A 17,500-nucleotide genomic window follows, 5' to 3' on the forward strand; every position below is an offset into this window, starting at 1 on the left:
CCACCCCCCCCAAAAAAAAAGGACCACTCACTGATTTTTGTGGGCATTGAAATGCCCTTCACAAAATCTTCAAGTGGAACCTATCAATAACTTCGTGAGGGATCTTGATCTTGCCGACATGTGAAGACGAAGCCATGAATTTGGATGTCTCAGAAGCTTATAACTTAATCTTTCAAAAAAAATGTTATTGAAATTAAATCTATCAAGTTTTGTATTTATCTCAAAATTATATCATATCTTTATGAAAATTTGGCTGAAATACATCTCTAATACCGAGGCATTGAGTTGACAAACTTGCTTGCCTGCAAGCACAAAAAAATTTTCCTATTGAAAAGAAATCTATCAATTTTTGTATTTACCTTGAAATATATCATATCTTACTTTATAAAAATGATTGTTGAAATGCATCTATAATATACGAGGCATTCAGTTGTCAAAATTGCTTGCCTGCAAGCACAAAAAAAAAATTATTGAAAAGAAATCCATCAATTTTTGTATTTCTCAAAATTATATCATATCTTACTTTATAAAAATTTTGCTGAAATGCATCTCTCTCTTCCATCTTACTTTCCACCCTCTCCTTACAATTATTTCATAGTGCAATTGCGAGATTTTCCTCCTGTTGCACCTTCACTCCCAGTTTCGCTTTCAGCGCGGAATGACCTCTTTTGAACCTTCGGCCAAAATGTTACATTCCTTCCATTCATTCATTCCTGCTCCAGCTGACTGCGAGTTGTAATACTGACCTTTCCGTAGATGGTGACGAGTGAGCTGTGATCCGGAAGATTCCCTTCTCCCAGGAGGACCTTCAAATCTGGCATCATTTCCCGCAGGTATCTCAGCTGTCTCCTGTCCTGCTTGATTTCGCGAAAATCTTGGAGTGCGGACGAAAGAGGAGATCTGTTAGTTCCCTCTTCATTACTTCCCTAGTCTGTTATGGTGTTTTTTTTTTTTATGTTACTGGTTTTGCATTCTATTTGCAATTAGCTAATGCAGTGCGTTACTACCCTAAAATAATTCGCCATGTATCTTGATAATTTATTTACATTTGAATCTATCTATTAATTAAGTTATTTACTTTTCTATTAACTGATCTCTTCGCTCTGCATTTTATATTATCGTCTGTAACGTCTTTCAAATGAACACCATATTCTTTGGAAGCGTGCATTTCAAGTCAGTGGAGTGTTCCATTTGAATAAGGATTTATCTTTTGAATAATGATAATAATTAAAAAATCCTCATAGTAACACGAGTCTTCAAATGAAGAAACAAATCCACAGTTATGTAAATGTACATATATTTAAATTTAAAACTTTAAGGATAGCTTTCGGGAATCTGTTCGGTTCCCCTTATCAATCAATCAGATTGATAAGGGGAACCGAACAGATTTCCGAAAGTTATCCTTAAAGTTTTAAACTTAAATATATGTACATTTACATAACTGTGGATTTGTTTCTCCAATGATAATAATTATAATACTGTTGAATAAAATGGCAGTATTCAGCGAATTAATCTTATATATTATCTTCTCTGTTTTTCTTATTACTCGCTTCTCAGGCTCAGCGATACTTCTTAATGATTGGCCAATATTCATATTGGGAGAAATCTCAATAATGAATATTGGCCAATTAATAAGAAGTATCGCTGAGCCAGGGAAGTAAGTAATTTGAAAAATAGAAAGGATAATATACAAGATTAATTCGCTGAATTCTGTCGTTTTATTCAACAGAGTTTGTTTAAAAGATGGTCTTCTTCCAAAATAATAATAATACTAATCACAATTAAAAGCCACAATAGTGTTAAAAACATATTTTTGTACAATGCTAAAAAATTACTAGGAGAGAATTTCGGACACTGCTGGACTGAAGAGGGATACGGAGCAGTATCCGAAAGTCTCTCCTAGTAATTTTTAGCATTGTACAAAAATACATTTTTGATACTACTGTGGCTTTTAATTGTCAATATTATAGCCTCGTTACGGAGGTTCCTTAATTCAATAATAATAATAATAATAATAATAATAATAATAATAATAATAATCTCAGAAAAGGTGGTATTCTTTGGTCATTGTCTTGGCAATAATTGTTATCTTCGTTCATGTCTTGGCAATTATTATTCTTGCTTTTACTTATAGTAAACTGCGCAAATAAAAGATGGTCTTCTTCCAAAATGATAATAATAATAATAATAATAATAATAATAATAAAATAATAATAATAATAATAATAATAATAATAATAATGACCTCAGAAAATGCGTTATTCTTTGTTCATGTCTTGGCAATTATTATTCTTGCTTTTACTTGTCGTAAACTCTGCAAATTTTGACTTATACTTACGACTCATAAGATCTTTGAAACTGCGACTCCTTCTGTCGTCTACCTTTTCGGATATTTCGTCGCCTCCGTCCTGCAAGATGAAGCATCGGGAATTAAAATTCCTAGTTTTGGATAGATTCCTTATGATAATGAACTTTTTATTGCATATTTTTTTTGTGGGGGTTGCGGGGGGGGGGGGGGGGGATCTTTTAATTTCGTATTGGTTCTCAGCAAATCATAATTATGATTTAAACTTAATTTTTTGTAATTGGGGGACAGGGGGTTGGGCTGACCTTTTAAGATTCCTTATGATATTGAACTTTTTATTGCATAATTTTTTGGGGAGGACCTTTAATTTCGTATTGGTTCTCAGCAAATCAGAACTATGATTTCAACTTCACTTTTTGTAATTGGGGTTTGGGGGTGGGGGCTGGCCTTTTGGTTTCATGTGTGGGTGGGTATACTCTTCATTTTTTGGGTCGGGGACTTTCAGAGTTTCGTATGAGTACTCGGCAAATCAGATTTAGTTTCAAGTTCACTCTTTGTATTAGATTTTTTTTGGAGGGGGGTGGGGGTTGTGGGGAGGGGGCGTGCGCATTTAGTTTTTTTTTTTTTTTCACATGGTACCCAGGAAATCAGAACTGTAATTTTAACTTCACTTTTTATAATAATCTTTTGGGTAGGTGGCCCTCTAATTTCACATGGTTACTCAGAAAATGAAAACCAATCATTTTCTTCAGGGAGACTCTCCAGAATTAAAATTCCAACCTCATTCCATGTATTAGGGCTTGTGCCTTGTATGATAAGGCGCCCTATGAGGTAATGTTAGACTAGCGATAATCTATACCGCTAAGTCGGTTGGTATTGCACTTCCATCTTCATCTTTTATAGATATGGACTAACATTCCATATTTTTTATATGTAAACACTTACACATGTATATTCACTAACTTTAACATCCCAAGACTTACCCGTAACTTACAAATTAGTCTGGCCATGAACCTAGCTGTGTCTCTTGGCTTGAATTCTGGCTTCCGTCTGAAGATCTCGCACTCTTTTCTGTGCAACGGCTCGGCCAGATCTCGACACATTCTGCTGCAGTACCAGGCTCTGTAGCAGTCGCTGCATCTCGTCAGTATCCTGTCTTTCCTGCGAACAGAGTGAGAGAGAGAATGCTGATGAGAGTGGACGTTTGTTTTCACACGGTCAGGGTATGAATGCTTGTATGTGGTGTCAAGTGAAGTCTGATTGGTATCATGTTCAGTACCAAATTGTGTTATGATGACACACATATTTTTTTATTTGTAAGTTTGATGTACTGCATGCATAGGCTAAGTTTAGTTCAGAGCCTCATTTCAATCTTTCGTGAAGACCATGAGGAAGATGGATACTATATAAGCTAACAGACACTCTAGACTCGCAGGGGTTCCCAAAGTGGTCGATATCGACCCCCAGGGGTCAATAGGATCATCGAAAGGGTCAATGAATAGTCAGGGGGTCAAAAGGGGGTCGATGAATAACTGAGTCAGGGGGTCAACGTGCCGGAGAATTAAGTTACATATACTCGTAAATCTAAAGTTCCAAACACATTTTCTTATTAGGTGTTGCTTTTTTTTTATCATACTGAATGTCAAGTACTAAACTAATACTACTCTAATTGATTCTGACATTTTTTTGGAGCTAGTCTAGGGGGTCAACAGAAAATTTGAAACTTCATAAGGGGGTCGATGAGTTAAAAAAGTTTGAGACCCCCTGCTCTAGAGATATCTCAGTGAAGAATAATTCATGCGCTCGATCTATTCCTTTCAGATATGGCATAAATGAGTGATTTCACTTGGTATATATTTTGTGGCAGCTGGGTTATGCTAAATGTCATAATTAGCTTCCAGTATGATGGTGACCATATATATAAGGTTAAACTGTGAAAATTTGAATATGGGTAGTTGGGCTGGCATGTCTCTATACAAACTTTAGACTATAAGGTCGTGTGATTCGTAATGCCCCTATTCAGGTGTTAGTGAGACAATGTCCGTGTTTTGTGTTTTGTTTTCTTCTAAAATTCGCAGTCTGTGGGCCTAGGTAGGTCATGTCTTTTAACAAGTAATTAATTTCACTTGGTGAGTTTGCAAAGTGTTGCCTACGAGCAGTGGTATCTGAGGATTTTTGTTTTTTGTTTTTTGTTTTCTTCTAAAATTCGCAGTCTGTGGGCATAGGTGGTCCATGTCTTAACAAGTAATTCATTTCACATGGTGATTTTGCAAAGTGTTGCCCACAAGTAGAGGTGGTATCTGAGGATTTTGATATCATACCCTGGTACCCATGGTAGCATTTGATCCACATCCAATTCGGGCAAAATTTGATTTGCAAGCATAGCTGGATACTCAGAGGCATGTAGCTTCTATAAACCCTAAGTTTACCCATCTTGCATTTTGAATATATCTCGAACCATCACAGATGATTTTTCGTGCATCCAATTTATTTTGCTTCTGAAATATCTTGCCGTTAGGGCACTTAGTGACCCCACGAATGAAGAAGTTCTTGATGATGTCATTTGTGAAGTAGAGAGAGACTGCTATCAGCATTGCATTGGTGGGACGTGAATAATAATTTTAGACATCGACCTCTGGTTGCAAAGTCCACACGTCTGTGGCGCACCTGTTGTTCCGTGACACCGAAACAAATGACATGCAGCTGCGATGATCGTTTTCGCTTCCGAGAATTAATGTATAAATTTGGATTAAATACTTTTGGTACCTGTGTTTTTTCTTTTTTATATATGAATATTTTTTATTCTTGAACATTACAGCACTAAACATTCAGTGAATAAGCACACTAAATATTCATTGAATACTTACACACTAAATATTTACTAAAAACTAACATTCATTCACTAACCCCTAAGCAATCACCAAACATTCGCTAAATACTCACTAAACATTCACTGATTGCTTGTGTACTAAACATTTGCTAAGCACTAACATTCACAAAACATTAACTGAACCCTAAACACTCACTAAACATTCACCGAATACTTACTCACTAAACATTTACTGAATACTTACACACCAAACACTACCTACACTACCTTCACTAAACCCCAAACACTCACTAAACACAGACACACACACTAAAACTTCACTAAACCCCAGCATTCACAAGACATTGACAAAACATTCACCAAAGCCCTAAAGATTCCCTAAACATTCACTGAATACTTACACAAACATTCAAGTGTACAGGTTTAGTTAATATTTTCGGAATATTTGTGTGTAGTGAGTGTTTAGGTTTAGTTAAGGTTTCGTGAATGTTTGTGTTTAGTGAGTGTTTAGTGAATATCTTGTGAATGTTAGTGCTTAGTAAATGTTAGTGTTGTGTGAAAATTTAGTGTGTAAGTGTTTAAAGGCTTTAATTAGTGGATGGTCATTCACTGTTTAGTGTTAATGAGTGTTTAGGGGGTTTAGTGAGGAATTGGTGAATGTTAAGTGAGTGTTTAGTGTATAAATGAGTACTTCGTGTATAAATGAGTACTTAGTGAATGTTTAGTGTATAGTGAATGCTAAGTGATTGTTTAGGGTTTAATATTTAGGATTAAGTGAGTGTTTATTGAATGTTTACCGAGTGTTTGAGGTATAGTGAGTATTTAGTGAGTTTAGTAGTGTTATATGCGTGTTTAGTGTGTAGTAGCTGCCTAGTGAGTGTTGGGTATTCAGTGTATGTTTAGTGTCATTAAGTGTGAATGTGTTAAGCGTGTGTGTTTATCTGGTGTAAGTGCATTGTGAATGTTAGTGTTTAGTGATTGTACATTACTGTTTAGTTAGTGCTCAGTGACTGTGCAAAGAAAGCCCTGTAATTTACAGGAACCAGGTGCTTAGGCCAACATGTTTTTTAAGGTAATTTTTCTCTATGAAATTGGGTCCGGTAATAACAATAGTAATAATAATAATAACTAATAATATCAGTAACTCTGATAATGATAACAATAGTAGAAATAATATTAGTAGTAATGATAGTAATAAAATAATAATAATAAAAAAGACAAAAATGATAATATCAAAAATAGTAATAATAATAATAATAATAATAGTGATAAAGTATATTAGTATGAGCTGGACCGAGACCTTTCAATATGGCTGCCCGAATTCACACACTCGGCAGGGAGCTTGATTGTCACTCCAGTGATTGACGCTCTATGCAACAGAACCAAACAAGACGAATTCCAACATTCTTTATCGTCAGTTTTATTAAGATTATCATTATTATTATTCGCAAATGCTGTATTCAGCACGTGTACATTCGTAGTCCATGAAATACTTTTCACTCATACAAATCATCTTCATTTGTTGATCATTTTTTTCCTTTTTTATTTTGATTTTTAAATTGTGTAGAATAGATTTGAAGATAATATCCTCCTGCCTGGTATACGGGTAGTTTCACCTTTTTTTTCTCTCTCTCTCTGAATTCCATTCTCCAACAAGGCTATTATTATTATTATTATTATTATTATTATTAATTATTATTATTATTATTATTATTAATTACTATTCCTTCCTTTTGTCTTCTTTCCAATGGAAGGTTCCGAAGGGAACATTTATAATAATAATAATATCTGCGATGACACTAAACCGCCAGAATGCGAGTCGTGGCAGGGAAGAGGTGAAGCAGTACTATAGGCCTAGTGCTCCTCCTCTCGCCAGTGACCAAAAGGGTTAGAGTTTCATATTCATTCCATTCTTGACCCTTTGTGCCCCATCCTGAGTCAATATATATATGATCATATTAATTAATCCATTTTTTTTCATTTTTTGCTTGAACCCTTTGTGGCCCATCCTGAGTCAATAATATAATATGGATTCATATTAATTAATTACATTTTTTTTTTTTTCAATTTTTTCAATCTAGGTCACGAGGAGAGAGAGATAGAGAGAGAGAGAGGAGAGAGAAGAGAAGAGAGAGGAGAGAAGATACTGGCTCTTAAAACCTTTAAGATTCTTGCCATTACGCCCAATGAAAGCAGCTTCTCTTGATATGCTTTAATCATCATTCAATGAAACGTAATTCTAATAATAATAATAATTTATTTTATTTATTAAGCCTAAAACCGACATGACAGAACGCGCACCTCTGAAAGCACACAGCGGGACCAAAGGAGTAGTCCTCGACGCCCACCCAAAGCTTCCCTCTTTGTGCAACGAAAGCAACAAGATTCAATAAGCGCAGAAAACAAAATGGATAAAGACGTATAAATAACGCCGAGTTTCTCTGAGTTTACAGTTTAACTCTGGTTTATATTTCACGTCCCGACGCATCCGTCCAATATTTTCTATCATTACTACTATGCGAATGCGAGTAATGATTAGTCTAGTTGCAGTTGCAAATCGTGTTTTACATGTATATATATATATATATATATAGTATATATATATATATCTATATATATATATATACGTATAATATACGTATATCTATAAGTAAATTATTCGCTCTCAAAGAACTCACATTCCGAGGTAGTACTAATGTTTAGAACCTGCAGAAATCCTCGTGAAAAAAATTCTTTATATATATATATATATATATATATATATATATATATATATATATATATACATATAATTTTCTTATATAAAAACGCGAGATTAAGAATACAGTCAATTATCTCGAGTTGATGAGATGCGCAAAGAGAGAGAGAGAGAGAGAGAGAGAGAGAGTGTTTGAAAGATCGCTCGTCACTTACCATTTCCATCCACTTTGCAGGAGACTTCATTCATAGAGGCTGGAACTGTTCTGGACGTTGAAACTGTTGTACTGTTTGAAACTGTTCTATAGTCTTTAACTATTCCAGAGGTTGAAACTGTCATACTGTCTGAAACTGTTCCAGAGGTTGAAACTGTTGTACTATATGAAACTGTTCCAGAAGTTGAAACTGTTATCGAGGATGGAACTATTCCAGAGGTTGAAACTGTTGTACTGTTTGAAACTGTTCTATAGTATTTCACTATTCCAGAGATTGAACCTGTCATACTGTTTGAAACTGTTCTGGGCGTTGAAACTGTTGTACTGTTTGAAACTGTTCCAGAAGTTGAAACTGTTGTCGAGGTTGGAACTGATCCAGAAGGTTTGAAACTGTCGTACTGCTTGAAACTGTTCTATAGTCTGTAACTGTTCAAGAGATTGAAAGTGTTGTACCGTATGAAACTGTTCCAGAGGTTGAAACTGTTGTACTGTTTGAAACTGTTCCAGAGGTTAAAACTGTTGTAACTACTGTTTGCAACTGTTCTAAAGTCTGGAACTGTTCCAGGGGTTGAAACTGTTGTACTGTTTGAAACTGTTCTATAGTCATGAATTGTTTCAGAGGTTGACAGTATGAGAAACTTGTCCTAGAGGTTGGAACTGCTGTACCCTATATCCACTTTCTGTTTAAAGATTTATTGTTAGACCTAAATAGATACACGTGTATGTATGTGTGTGTGGGTAAGTGTAAGTGTAAGGAAGGTGTTCAGGGGGTGTTGTAGTAGGACCCAGGGGTGGGGGGAAAGGGAGTCTGAGCAGGCACCTGTAGAGTGATTCAAAATTCAAATCCACTGCAGCCCGTGACAACTTATTCCGTTCCCCTGTGTCTTAATGGTGACTGGCTGTGACTTCGATTTTAACTACAGCCTACAAACCCTGGCAAAATGGAATACTTAATTTCTTATAGTGACTAGTACTCCAATTAAGTGCAAGTAACAATATATCCCATCACTTGCACTCACGATGAGTGCAATGATCACTACTTCAATGAAGCTGAAGTCGGGATGGAAGCCTTGCGCACGAACGCAGTTGTCATGTGCATCGCACTACGGTATACGAGTCTCCCTCACCCTCTCTCTCTCTCTCTCTCTCTAAAACACTGTTAGTCCTATAGTAAATGTTGAAATTTATGCATATTATAATAAACTCCAGCAGATATGAAGTAGAATTATTTATTATACATGATAATAATAAGAGTTCAGACGTGAATTATGTATATGTATGTCTGAATGTAAGATTAGGCGTACGACGATCTTAGACTTCTTTTCATCGGATTCAGATCTTAAATTAACGACATTGATTAAAACTTCTCCCATTTTTATGTTGATTCAGTTTAGTTGTTTATAACTGACTGTTTAGACATAGTATCTCTTCCTCTCTCTCTCTCATTATCACACACAGCTTGTCATTATAAACCAGCGTCTATCTGCCTGCTGTTCCATCCACGTGCTGTTGCCTGCACTCAGAGCAAGAGACCGTGCAGCATATAAGGTCTTCTGGATCTATAAACTAAAGTCCACGTATTTTTCAGGCTGATGACTCGCTAGTCGACTGTTGAAGGTCGCAGATGGGGTGGGGGACATGACATACGAATAAAAAAAAAAAAAAAGAAATACCGGCTATTCAGATGTGGCAAGACCCGAATCTTGGGACGCAAACCTAGACCTATGGCGACAGACCATTTCATATATTTGATGATTTACTTGTTCATGTAACGGGCTTTGGTATATCTATCTATCTATCTATCTATCTATCTATCTATATATATATATATATATATATATATATATATATATATATATAGATAGATAGATAGATAGATAGAGATAGAGCAGTTTTATAGTACGAATGTGAAAGTGACCTCTGGGTTGAGTAATCTATGGAGCCAGCCGTTTTCAGGAGAGACGGATTAGTGGTATTAAAGAGAGAAATATCATAAAGAATCATAAAAAGTTAAAGGAGAGTTCCTCCTTCCAGCTTTTGAAATCCATCAACGGAAAATTTTTACACTTAAACGATTATTGTAATTGTAAACGATAACATTATTCGTAAGTTCCGGATTACAACAAAATATGTTTGTGACTTAATACTAAAATGAATCGTGATTCATACGCTTACATTTTTTTAATGAAAAGCGAAGGAGAAATTGGTGGGGGAGGAGGAAGTGGTGGTGGTGGTGGTGGTGGAGGTTCTGAATGCAAGCAGGCATAGTCTCTCTCTCTCTCTCTCTCTCTCTCTCTCTCTCTGTATCTTAGTGACACTCTCGCACTCTGTCTCTGAATGTACAAATAGTTGAGGATGAAGAAGAAGAGGAAGAAGAAGAAGAAAAGAAGAAGAAGAGGAAAACGGAAGAGAAGTTAAAACAAAAAATGAAATGACCCCAGAAAAAAATAAGGAAAACAAAGAACAAGATAAAAGTATGGATGCACAGAGTACTCATGATACTACATATGAGGCAATAAAGCAGCATACCTACGAAAGAAAAATTTACGATTATGACCAACACAGAAAGCACAATCCGAAGACGGCTCTACCCAGATCTACACAATGACGGGAAAGAGGAAAAAATCGACAAGAAAGACAAAACTCCCTGCAACCTTTTGAAAGAGGAATTGCAGATTTGGAGAAAGAGGTTACTTTACCAAACATCCTAAGGTATTTTTGTTCCAAAACTATGAAATATATGGTAAATGTGCATATTAGATGACTATGGGGATGATTGCCAGAGATCTGCATGCAAAAATATGTAAAACCTTTAAAAGAAGAAAAGGATGTAATTTCGACAAAAAATGCAAAATATATGCACCTGTAGCCATGAAATCCATAACAAATAAATAACCAACCAAGTAATAAAATCCAAAATAAGAAGAAACAAATTAAGAGAGAAATCAAAGAATATCAGGTAAAAGAGAAAAGCAAACCACAATGAGATATGCAGAGGTTGTCAGCAAAAAAATTTTCAAAGCATTCAGCTCCGAAATTCTACTCAAAGAGATAATAAAACTTTATTTATATGCTAAGAGGATATTGCAGAAACGGAGTGGAAGCAAAATGCAGATTCAGACACAAAATGAATTAATTATGATGAAGGAAGAACACAAAATATATGAAAAGTTGGATTTTTTATGTCAGAATTTCTGGAAATGAAAAAAGAAACAACATACCAGAACAGGAAAGGAGACATGGGAAAAATCCTTTATTCTACAATATTAAATGAAGGAGAAAACACGCAAAACCATTCATAGTGATGACTTGGCGCAGGGTTTAGTTACGAGTAACCTCAAAAAGAAAAATAGAGTACTTAGAAGAACTAGCCAAAATGAAAAGAAAGAAAATAGATATAATGAATATAAGTGTGAAACCTGGTATTCCAAGAGACTTGGAATGATGATCCAAATAAACGGGTTCCAAACTTATAGATCAGATAGAAAAAAATAGGATCCAAGGGGGAACCGCCATTTTATATGGGAAAGGACAAAAAAACAAGGAAAAATATATGAGAAAATAGTAACTCAGGGAATGTGGAACCTAATAGCGGTAGATTGAATCGAAAATTGATCGAACATAGTAATATATAGACCGTCCTAATACTAAGAGCTTTGGACTTACTATTGAAAAATTGGATGAGATATGTTAGGAAATCCACAAGGACTGGGACCTTATTCTCCTATCTGGTGGACCCTTCAACTTCCTTCGTAGAATGGAAGAACGAATAGGAGACTGTGGTGTACTTATACATATAAAAAGAGAGTAATAGTAGTGAAGAGATAAGCAGGCAATTGAAAAGCTATTAGAATATGCTACTAGGAATACCAACATTCAACAAATAAAACCTGCCAACAAGAAAGGAAAATACCTTTAGACTAGGTTATTTGTGACGCCGATGAATATGTTAACGAAACTTTAATAGTTTAATAATGCGAGGCATTTTCAGACATAATGGTCAATAAGAATTAAAACCGTTCAATTCCAAAGGCAAGTGAAATAGAGATAAGCAAGAAATGAAAAAGTGGGAAGGATATGGAAAATACAAACTTCTACAGTTAAAAATATAAAATTGGTCAGAAATTAATGAAGAGATTAAACAAAGATTGGGGATAACATTTCGTAAGTGATGGAATAAGGGTAATACGGAGATATTATATAAAATATGGAGAAAAATAGTGGATAAATATATACCGAGAAGAAAAGTAAAACACATTCAGGCCATTACAACGAGACAGAAGGATCTGTTCCAGAAAATCAGAAAGGTGGAAAAAAGGTTCTGCAAAGAAAAAAAAATGCATGGAAAGTTATAGAACTAAAAAGTAAGATAGAAAATGCAGAACAAAAGATGTATACAATCAAAAGAAAATTGAAAAACGGGATTGGAAGAAAAAACCCTATTAACTATTCAAGCAAAAACCCCAACTATTATACTCATATGCGAAGAAGATGAATAAAAGAAGAATAGAAATAGTCCCTCATGAGAATTGAAGGGAGAATAACGAATTAAAAAAAAGAGGAAATTTGCAACATATACTGGGCAGAACGATATAAGAGAGAATTCACCCCTTAGATAGAATGATAATGAAGATAATGATTATAGAAGTAAAGGGACGAAATAGTGAATATTTATGCTGACATAGAAAAAAAAAAAAAAAAAAAATTAATGAAGCTGATATTGTTGCCGGGCAATAATGAAATTAAAAAAGGAGCTGTGCAGGGCCGGATGGAGTCCCTGCTATTTTGTTAAAGAAGTAGTTCATTCTATCGCAAGGCCACTTGCAATTTATTATTAAGACAAAGTGTAGATACAGCAGATTTATGATGAGCACAAATGCATATATCACCCCTACTTCAAAAGTGGATCAAGACTAGAGGCAAGAACATATGCCTTGAGTCTAAAAATCACATATTATGAAAGTGTATGAAAAGGTAAATGAAAGAAAAAATATTATGAAAAAATTTAATAAAAATATTGTTTTAATATAGGAAACATGGTTTCGTACCCGGAAAGAAAAAGTAAACAAACCCAGCTGTTAGTCCACCGTGAGAACATATTTAACTCAAAAAATATGAAAAAGCGGAAATGAAACAGGTTGGTTTATCTAGACTTGCAAAAGCTTTTGACAAAAGAGACCATAATATATTAGCAAAGGAAATTAGAAAAACACAATATCGTAGATAAAGTAGGAAGATGGTTAAAAGAATTTTTAACAACAGAAAACAGATTAGTTATTGCAAACGATGAGAAATCGATGAAACCAAGGTTAATAGCCGGTGTGCCACAAGGTACGGTGACTAGCTGCAATATTGTTTGTTATTATGATTGAAGACATAGACAGTAATGTTAAGGATTCGGTAGTGAGTAGTTTCGCTGAGACACAATGAATAAGTAGAGAAATTACTTGTGATGAAGATAGGAACTATTACAAAGAGACTAACAAAGTATATGATGGGCAGAGGTAAATAGGAGGTATTTAAACTCTGATAAATTTGAATCAATAAAATTATGGGAGACAGAGAAGCGAAAGATATATGCATATAGGGGACCTAATATTGAGGCAACAATCACAAATAAGAAGCAGTTAAAGAACCTGGTGTGATGATGAATAGGAACAGTTATGCAATGATCAAATAGCCATCTCGTTGGCCAACAATGTAAAGCAAAAAATGGGAATGTTGTTACGGCACTTCAAAACAAGAAAAAGCTGAACACATGATTATGCTTTTCTAAAACATCTGTTCGTAGTCCACTTGAATATTGCAATATGATATGGTACCACACTATCAAAAGGATATTGCACAAATAGGAGAGTGTACAAAAGTCCTTTACAGCTAGAATAGAGAAGGTAAGGACCTAGATATGGGAAAGACTACAATCCATTAAAATTATATAGTCTAGAAAGGAGAAGAGAACGCTACATGATAATTCAGGCATGGAAACGATAGAAGGCCATAAACAGAAAATATCATGGAACTAAAAATATCAGAAAGAGCAGCAGAGTAGATTATAGTGCCCAAAAACATATACCAGGAAAAAATAAGGAAAGCACCAGAACCATTAATCCACTACGCACAAGCATCGATAATGCAAGCGTCTATTCATTGCGTTGCCAGCTCATCTGAGGAATATATCAGGATGTGAGCGTAGATGTCGTTTAAGAATAAGTCGACAAATATGCTAAACCTGCATCCCAGAACATCCAAGATTTGGAAGATGCCCAAAATACGGAAGATGTACTAGCAAACTCTCTGGTAGCATTAGAGGCCGCCTCACACTGAGGGACATGGGGCACCCCGAACGAAAACTGTAAGGTCTTGTAAGGTAAGGTCTGTAAGGTTCATAGTGAACACTCTCTGTACAGTCTCTCTGTCTGCTGTCTCGTAGTCTCTTTCATCTTTCGCTCTCACTCTCTCAGTGACTTTATCTCTCTCTCTCTCTCTCCTCGTCTCTTAGTGAGTGACTCTCTCTTCTCTCTCTCTCTGACTTCTCTTAGTGACACTCTCTCCGCGGATCGCCTATAGATAGTCTCCCCGTCCCTTAGTGAGACACTCTCTCTCTCTCTGTTGCATGCAGAAAGGCTATATAGTAAGAAGCTTAGTTATTAATGATGTTTTACTACTAAGGAGGAGGATAGATATGAAACCAATGAGTCATGATGATTCTGAAGCCATATATGAACTCTAAAACCTCCACTATGTTCTATTGAAAGAGAGAGAGAGGCGCAAAGTAGAACTGTGCATTCATTCTCGCTGTGAATCACCGATGCCTGAACTTATACTTATCTCTCCGAATGATCCCTTTTCCTCTCCTTCCTTTTTATCAGAATTCCCTTCGTCCTTTTATCCTTTCCGATGCTTACCGGCTCTTCTCTCTCTCTCTCTCTCTCTCTCTCTCTCTCTCTCTCTCTTCTTCTTCTCTTCTTCTTCTTCTTCTTCTTCTTCTCATAACTCCAGATATCATTATATTCTTGATTGCGGATCCTGTAGCACCGAACGTCGCCCACCAGACCACCCTCCAATGAATGGACATACAGCGTCTGCTGTTAGAGAATGCTGTTAAACGTTTCTGAAAAGATGCATTTGAAAATGCTGCTCGAAAATGCTGTTCAAATATGCTGTTCGAAAAGGCCGTTGAAATGCTGTTCTAATGCTGTCCGAAAATATCAAAAGTGCAGTTCCAAAATGCTGTTTAAAGATGGTGTTCGAAAGTGCTCCTTAGAAAGATGCTGTTGAAAATGCTGTTTGAAAGTGCTGTTAGATTGTGTTGAAACGCTGTTTGAAGGTACTGTTAAAAGATGTTTTTAAAGATGTTGTTAAAAACGCTGTTAGAAGGTCCGTTTAAAACGATTAAAATTGTTAAAACGCTGTTAGAAGGTGCTGTTAAAACGCTGTTTGAAGTGCTGTTAGATGCTGTTAGAAGTGCTGTTAGATGCGTTAAAGCTGTTTAAAAGATGCCGTTAAAAACGCTGTTAGAAGGTGCTGTTTAAATGCTGGTAAGAACCCCTTAGCAGTGCTGTTAAAGATGGCTGTTAAACGCTGTTAGATGCTGTTAAAACGCTGTTAGATGCTGTTTAAAACGCTATTTGAAGGTACTTTTAAAAGATGTTTTTAAAGATGCTGTTAGAAGGTGCTGTTAAAAGATGCTGTTAAAACGCTGTTAGAAGGTGCTGTCAAAAGATGCCGTTAAAAACGCTGTTTTTAATCTGTTGTTTTAAAAAGTGTTTGAAGGTGCTGTTAAAAGATGCTGTTAAAAACGCTGTTAGAAGGTGCTGTTAAAAGATGTTGTTAAAACGCTGTTTGAATGTACTGTTAGCTGCTGTTAAAAACGGTGTTTGAAGGTGCTGTTAAAAAGATGCTGTTAAAAATACTATTTGAAGGTGCTGTTAAAAAGCCTTTGCTAGTGCTGTTAAAAGATGCTGTTAAATATGCACTTCGAAGCAATGTTCAAACGCTGTTTGAGTGTACTGTTAAAAGATGCTGTTAAAACGTCTTTTGAAAATGCTGTTCAAAACGCTGTTAGAAAATGTGGGGGTAGGTTGTAGGTGGGGTATGGGCCCATCATTCAGGCCTATTGGAAGGTGTTGCTGACTACGTTTATTAAATGAATAAATAAATTACTATAATTCGATAAACTGCATCTAATCTGTCATCCTCTCTCTCTCTCTCCTCTCTCTCTCTCTCTCTCTCTCTCTCTCTCTCTCTCTCTCTCTCATGGTAAGTATTAACAGTGATCAGAGACACTGATGAAAATATAAAAAATGTATGGTTGCAAATAATATATATATATATGTATATATATATATATATATATATATATATATATATAGATATATAATATATATATATATATATGTATATATATATATATATATATATATATATATATAGATTATGTATATATATATATATATATATGATATATATATATGTATGTATGTGTGTATATATATATATATATATATATATATATATATATATATATATATGTATATATACATTGTATATGCGTGTGTGTGAACTAAAGAATTTTACGCTTCCCTCATCAAATAAGCTTAAAATCCCCTTTTTCTTTCATTCTTAATTCTTTAAAATCAATTTCTTTTGTGCTATTATAATCTGTGACTGAAATATCAAAATTTCCAGCTGACTTTTCAGTTCCTTTCTCGACGGAGACATTATTTATTGACTCACTTTTCAAGTCGTCTCCATTTGCATGGTTTCTGCTGAAGCCGTCGAAGTCTTCAGGAGGAGCCTTCAGTCGCTCCAAGTCCTTCCGAAAGGAGGCTCCGCCAGGAATCTGAAAAAAAAAAACGCATCGAAGCCGAAATGATGTTCTGCGGAATCCCTGGAGCTCCAGTGGCATTTTCCAATTCTGACGTTTTGATCGGGTGGAAAGAAAGGCAACCATGTTTGCTCTTGGTAAATTTAACTTTGTGAAAAACGCAATGGCTCTGATCCCTACCGGATCAGTGGTACAACCTATTATGAATGGAATTCGAATCCTCGTATTGTTTATTGGTAACAACGCAGCAGCTCTTGTTTTGGGAGGACTTCTTGGCCGCGCACATCAGTGCATTGGAGGCCAGAAGGCTCTCCAGATTGCTCAAGATGCTGCTACAACTGCCCGGATGGACGCTGAAGACGACCTTTTCTACGTCACCGAGATGATCTCTCTCCTGAAGGAAGACTGGACGGATGCTCGGGAGGAGAACATTTTCCTCCTGGAGGAGATCGAAGACTTGAATTTGAACGAAGCGGCTCTGATCATGACAAATCAAGATTTGCTGGACCAGTTGATGGAGAAGAAGCAGAACGCTGAAGGGCTTTGTAAAGAACGCGACTCTGCTGAAGAGGTGAATGAACACCTGAGGCAGCAAATAGAAGAGTTGCAGAAGATATTAACACTGA

At 35.7% G+C, this 17,500-nt stretch overlaps 1 protein-coding gene across 1 annotated transcript in view; it reads right to left on the bottom strand.

Annotated features, from left to right (window-relative positions):
• The window catches only part of LOC135216279 (histone-lysine N-methyltransferase SMYD3-like), a 61,766-nt gene that overhangs the window by 27,344 nt on the left and 16,922 nt on the right, over positions 1-17,500 (bottom strand). Inside the window, exons 2-4 of the mRNA XM_064251446.1 lie at positions 3,289-3,466; positions 2,339-2,408; positions 747-874 (exon numbers count right to left, since the gene is read on the bottom strand). Coding sequence (XP_064107516.1) covers positions 747-874; positions 2,339-2,408; positions 3,289-3,466 — 376 coding nt within the window. The remainder of the gene's footprint in view (positions 1-746; positions 875-2,338; positions 2,409-3,288; positions 3,467-17,500) is intronic.

The sequence above is a fragment of the Macrobrachium nipponense genome, chromosome 6 (genome assembly GCF_015104395.2).
Source record: "Macrobrachium nipponense isolate FS-2020 chromosome 6, ASM1510439v2, whole genome shotgun sequence".
In the NCBI taxonomy this organism is placed as follows: domain Eukaryota; kingdom Metazoa; phylum Arthropoda; class Malacostraca; order Decapoda; family Palaemonidae; genus Macrobrachium; species Macrobrachium nipponense.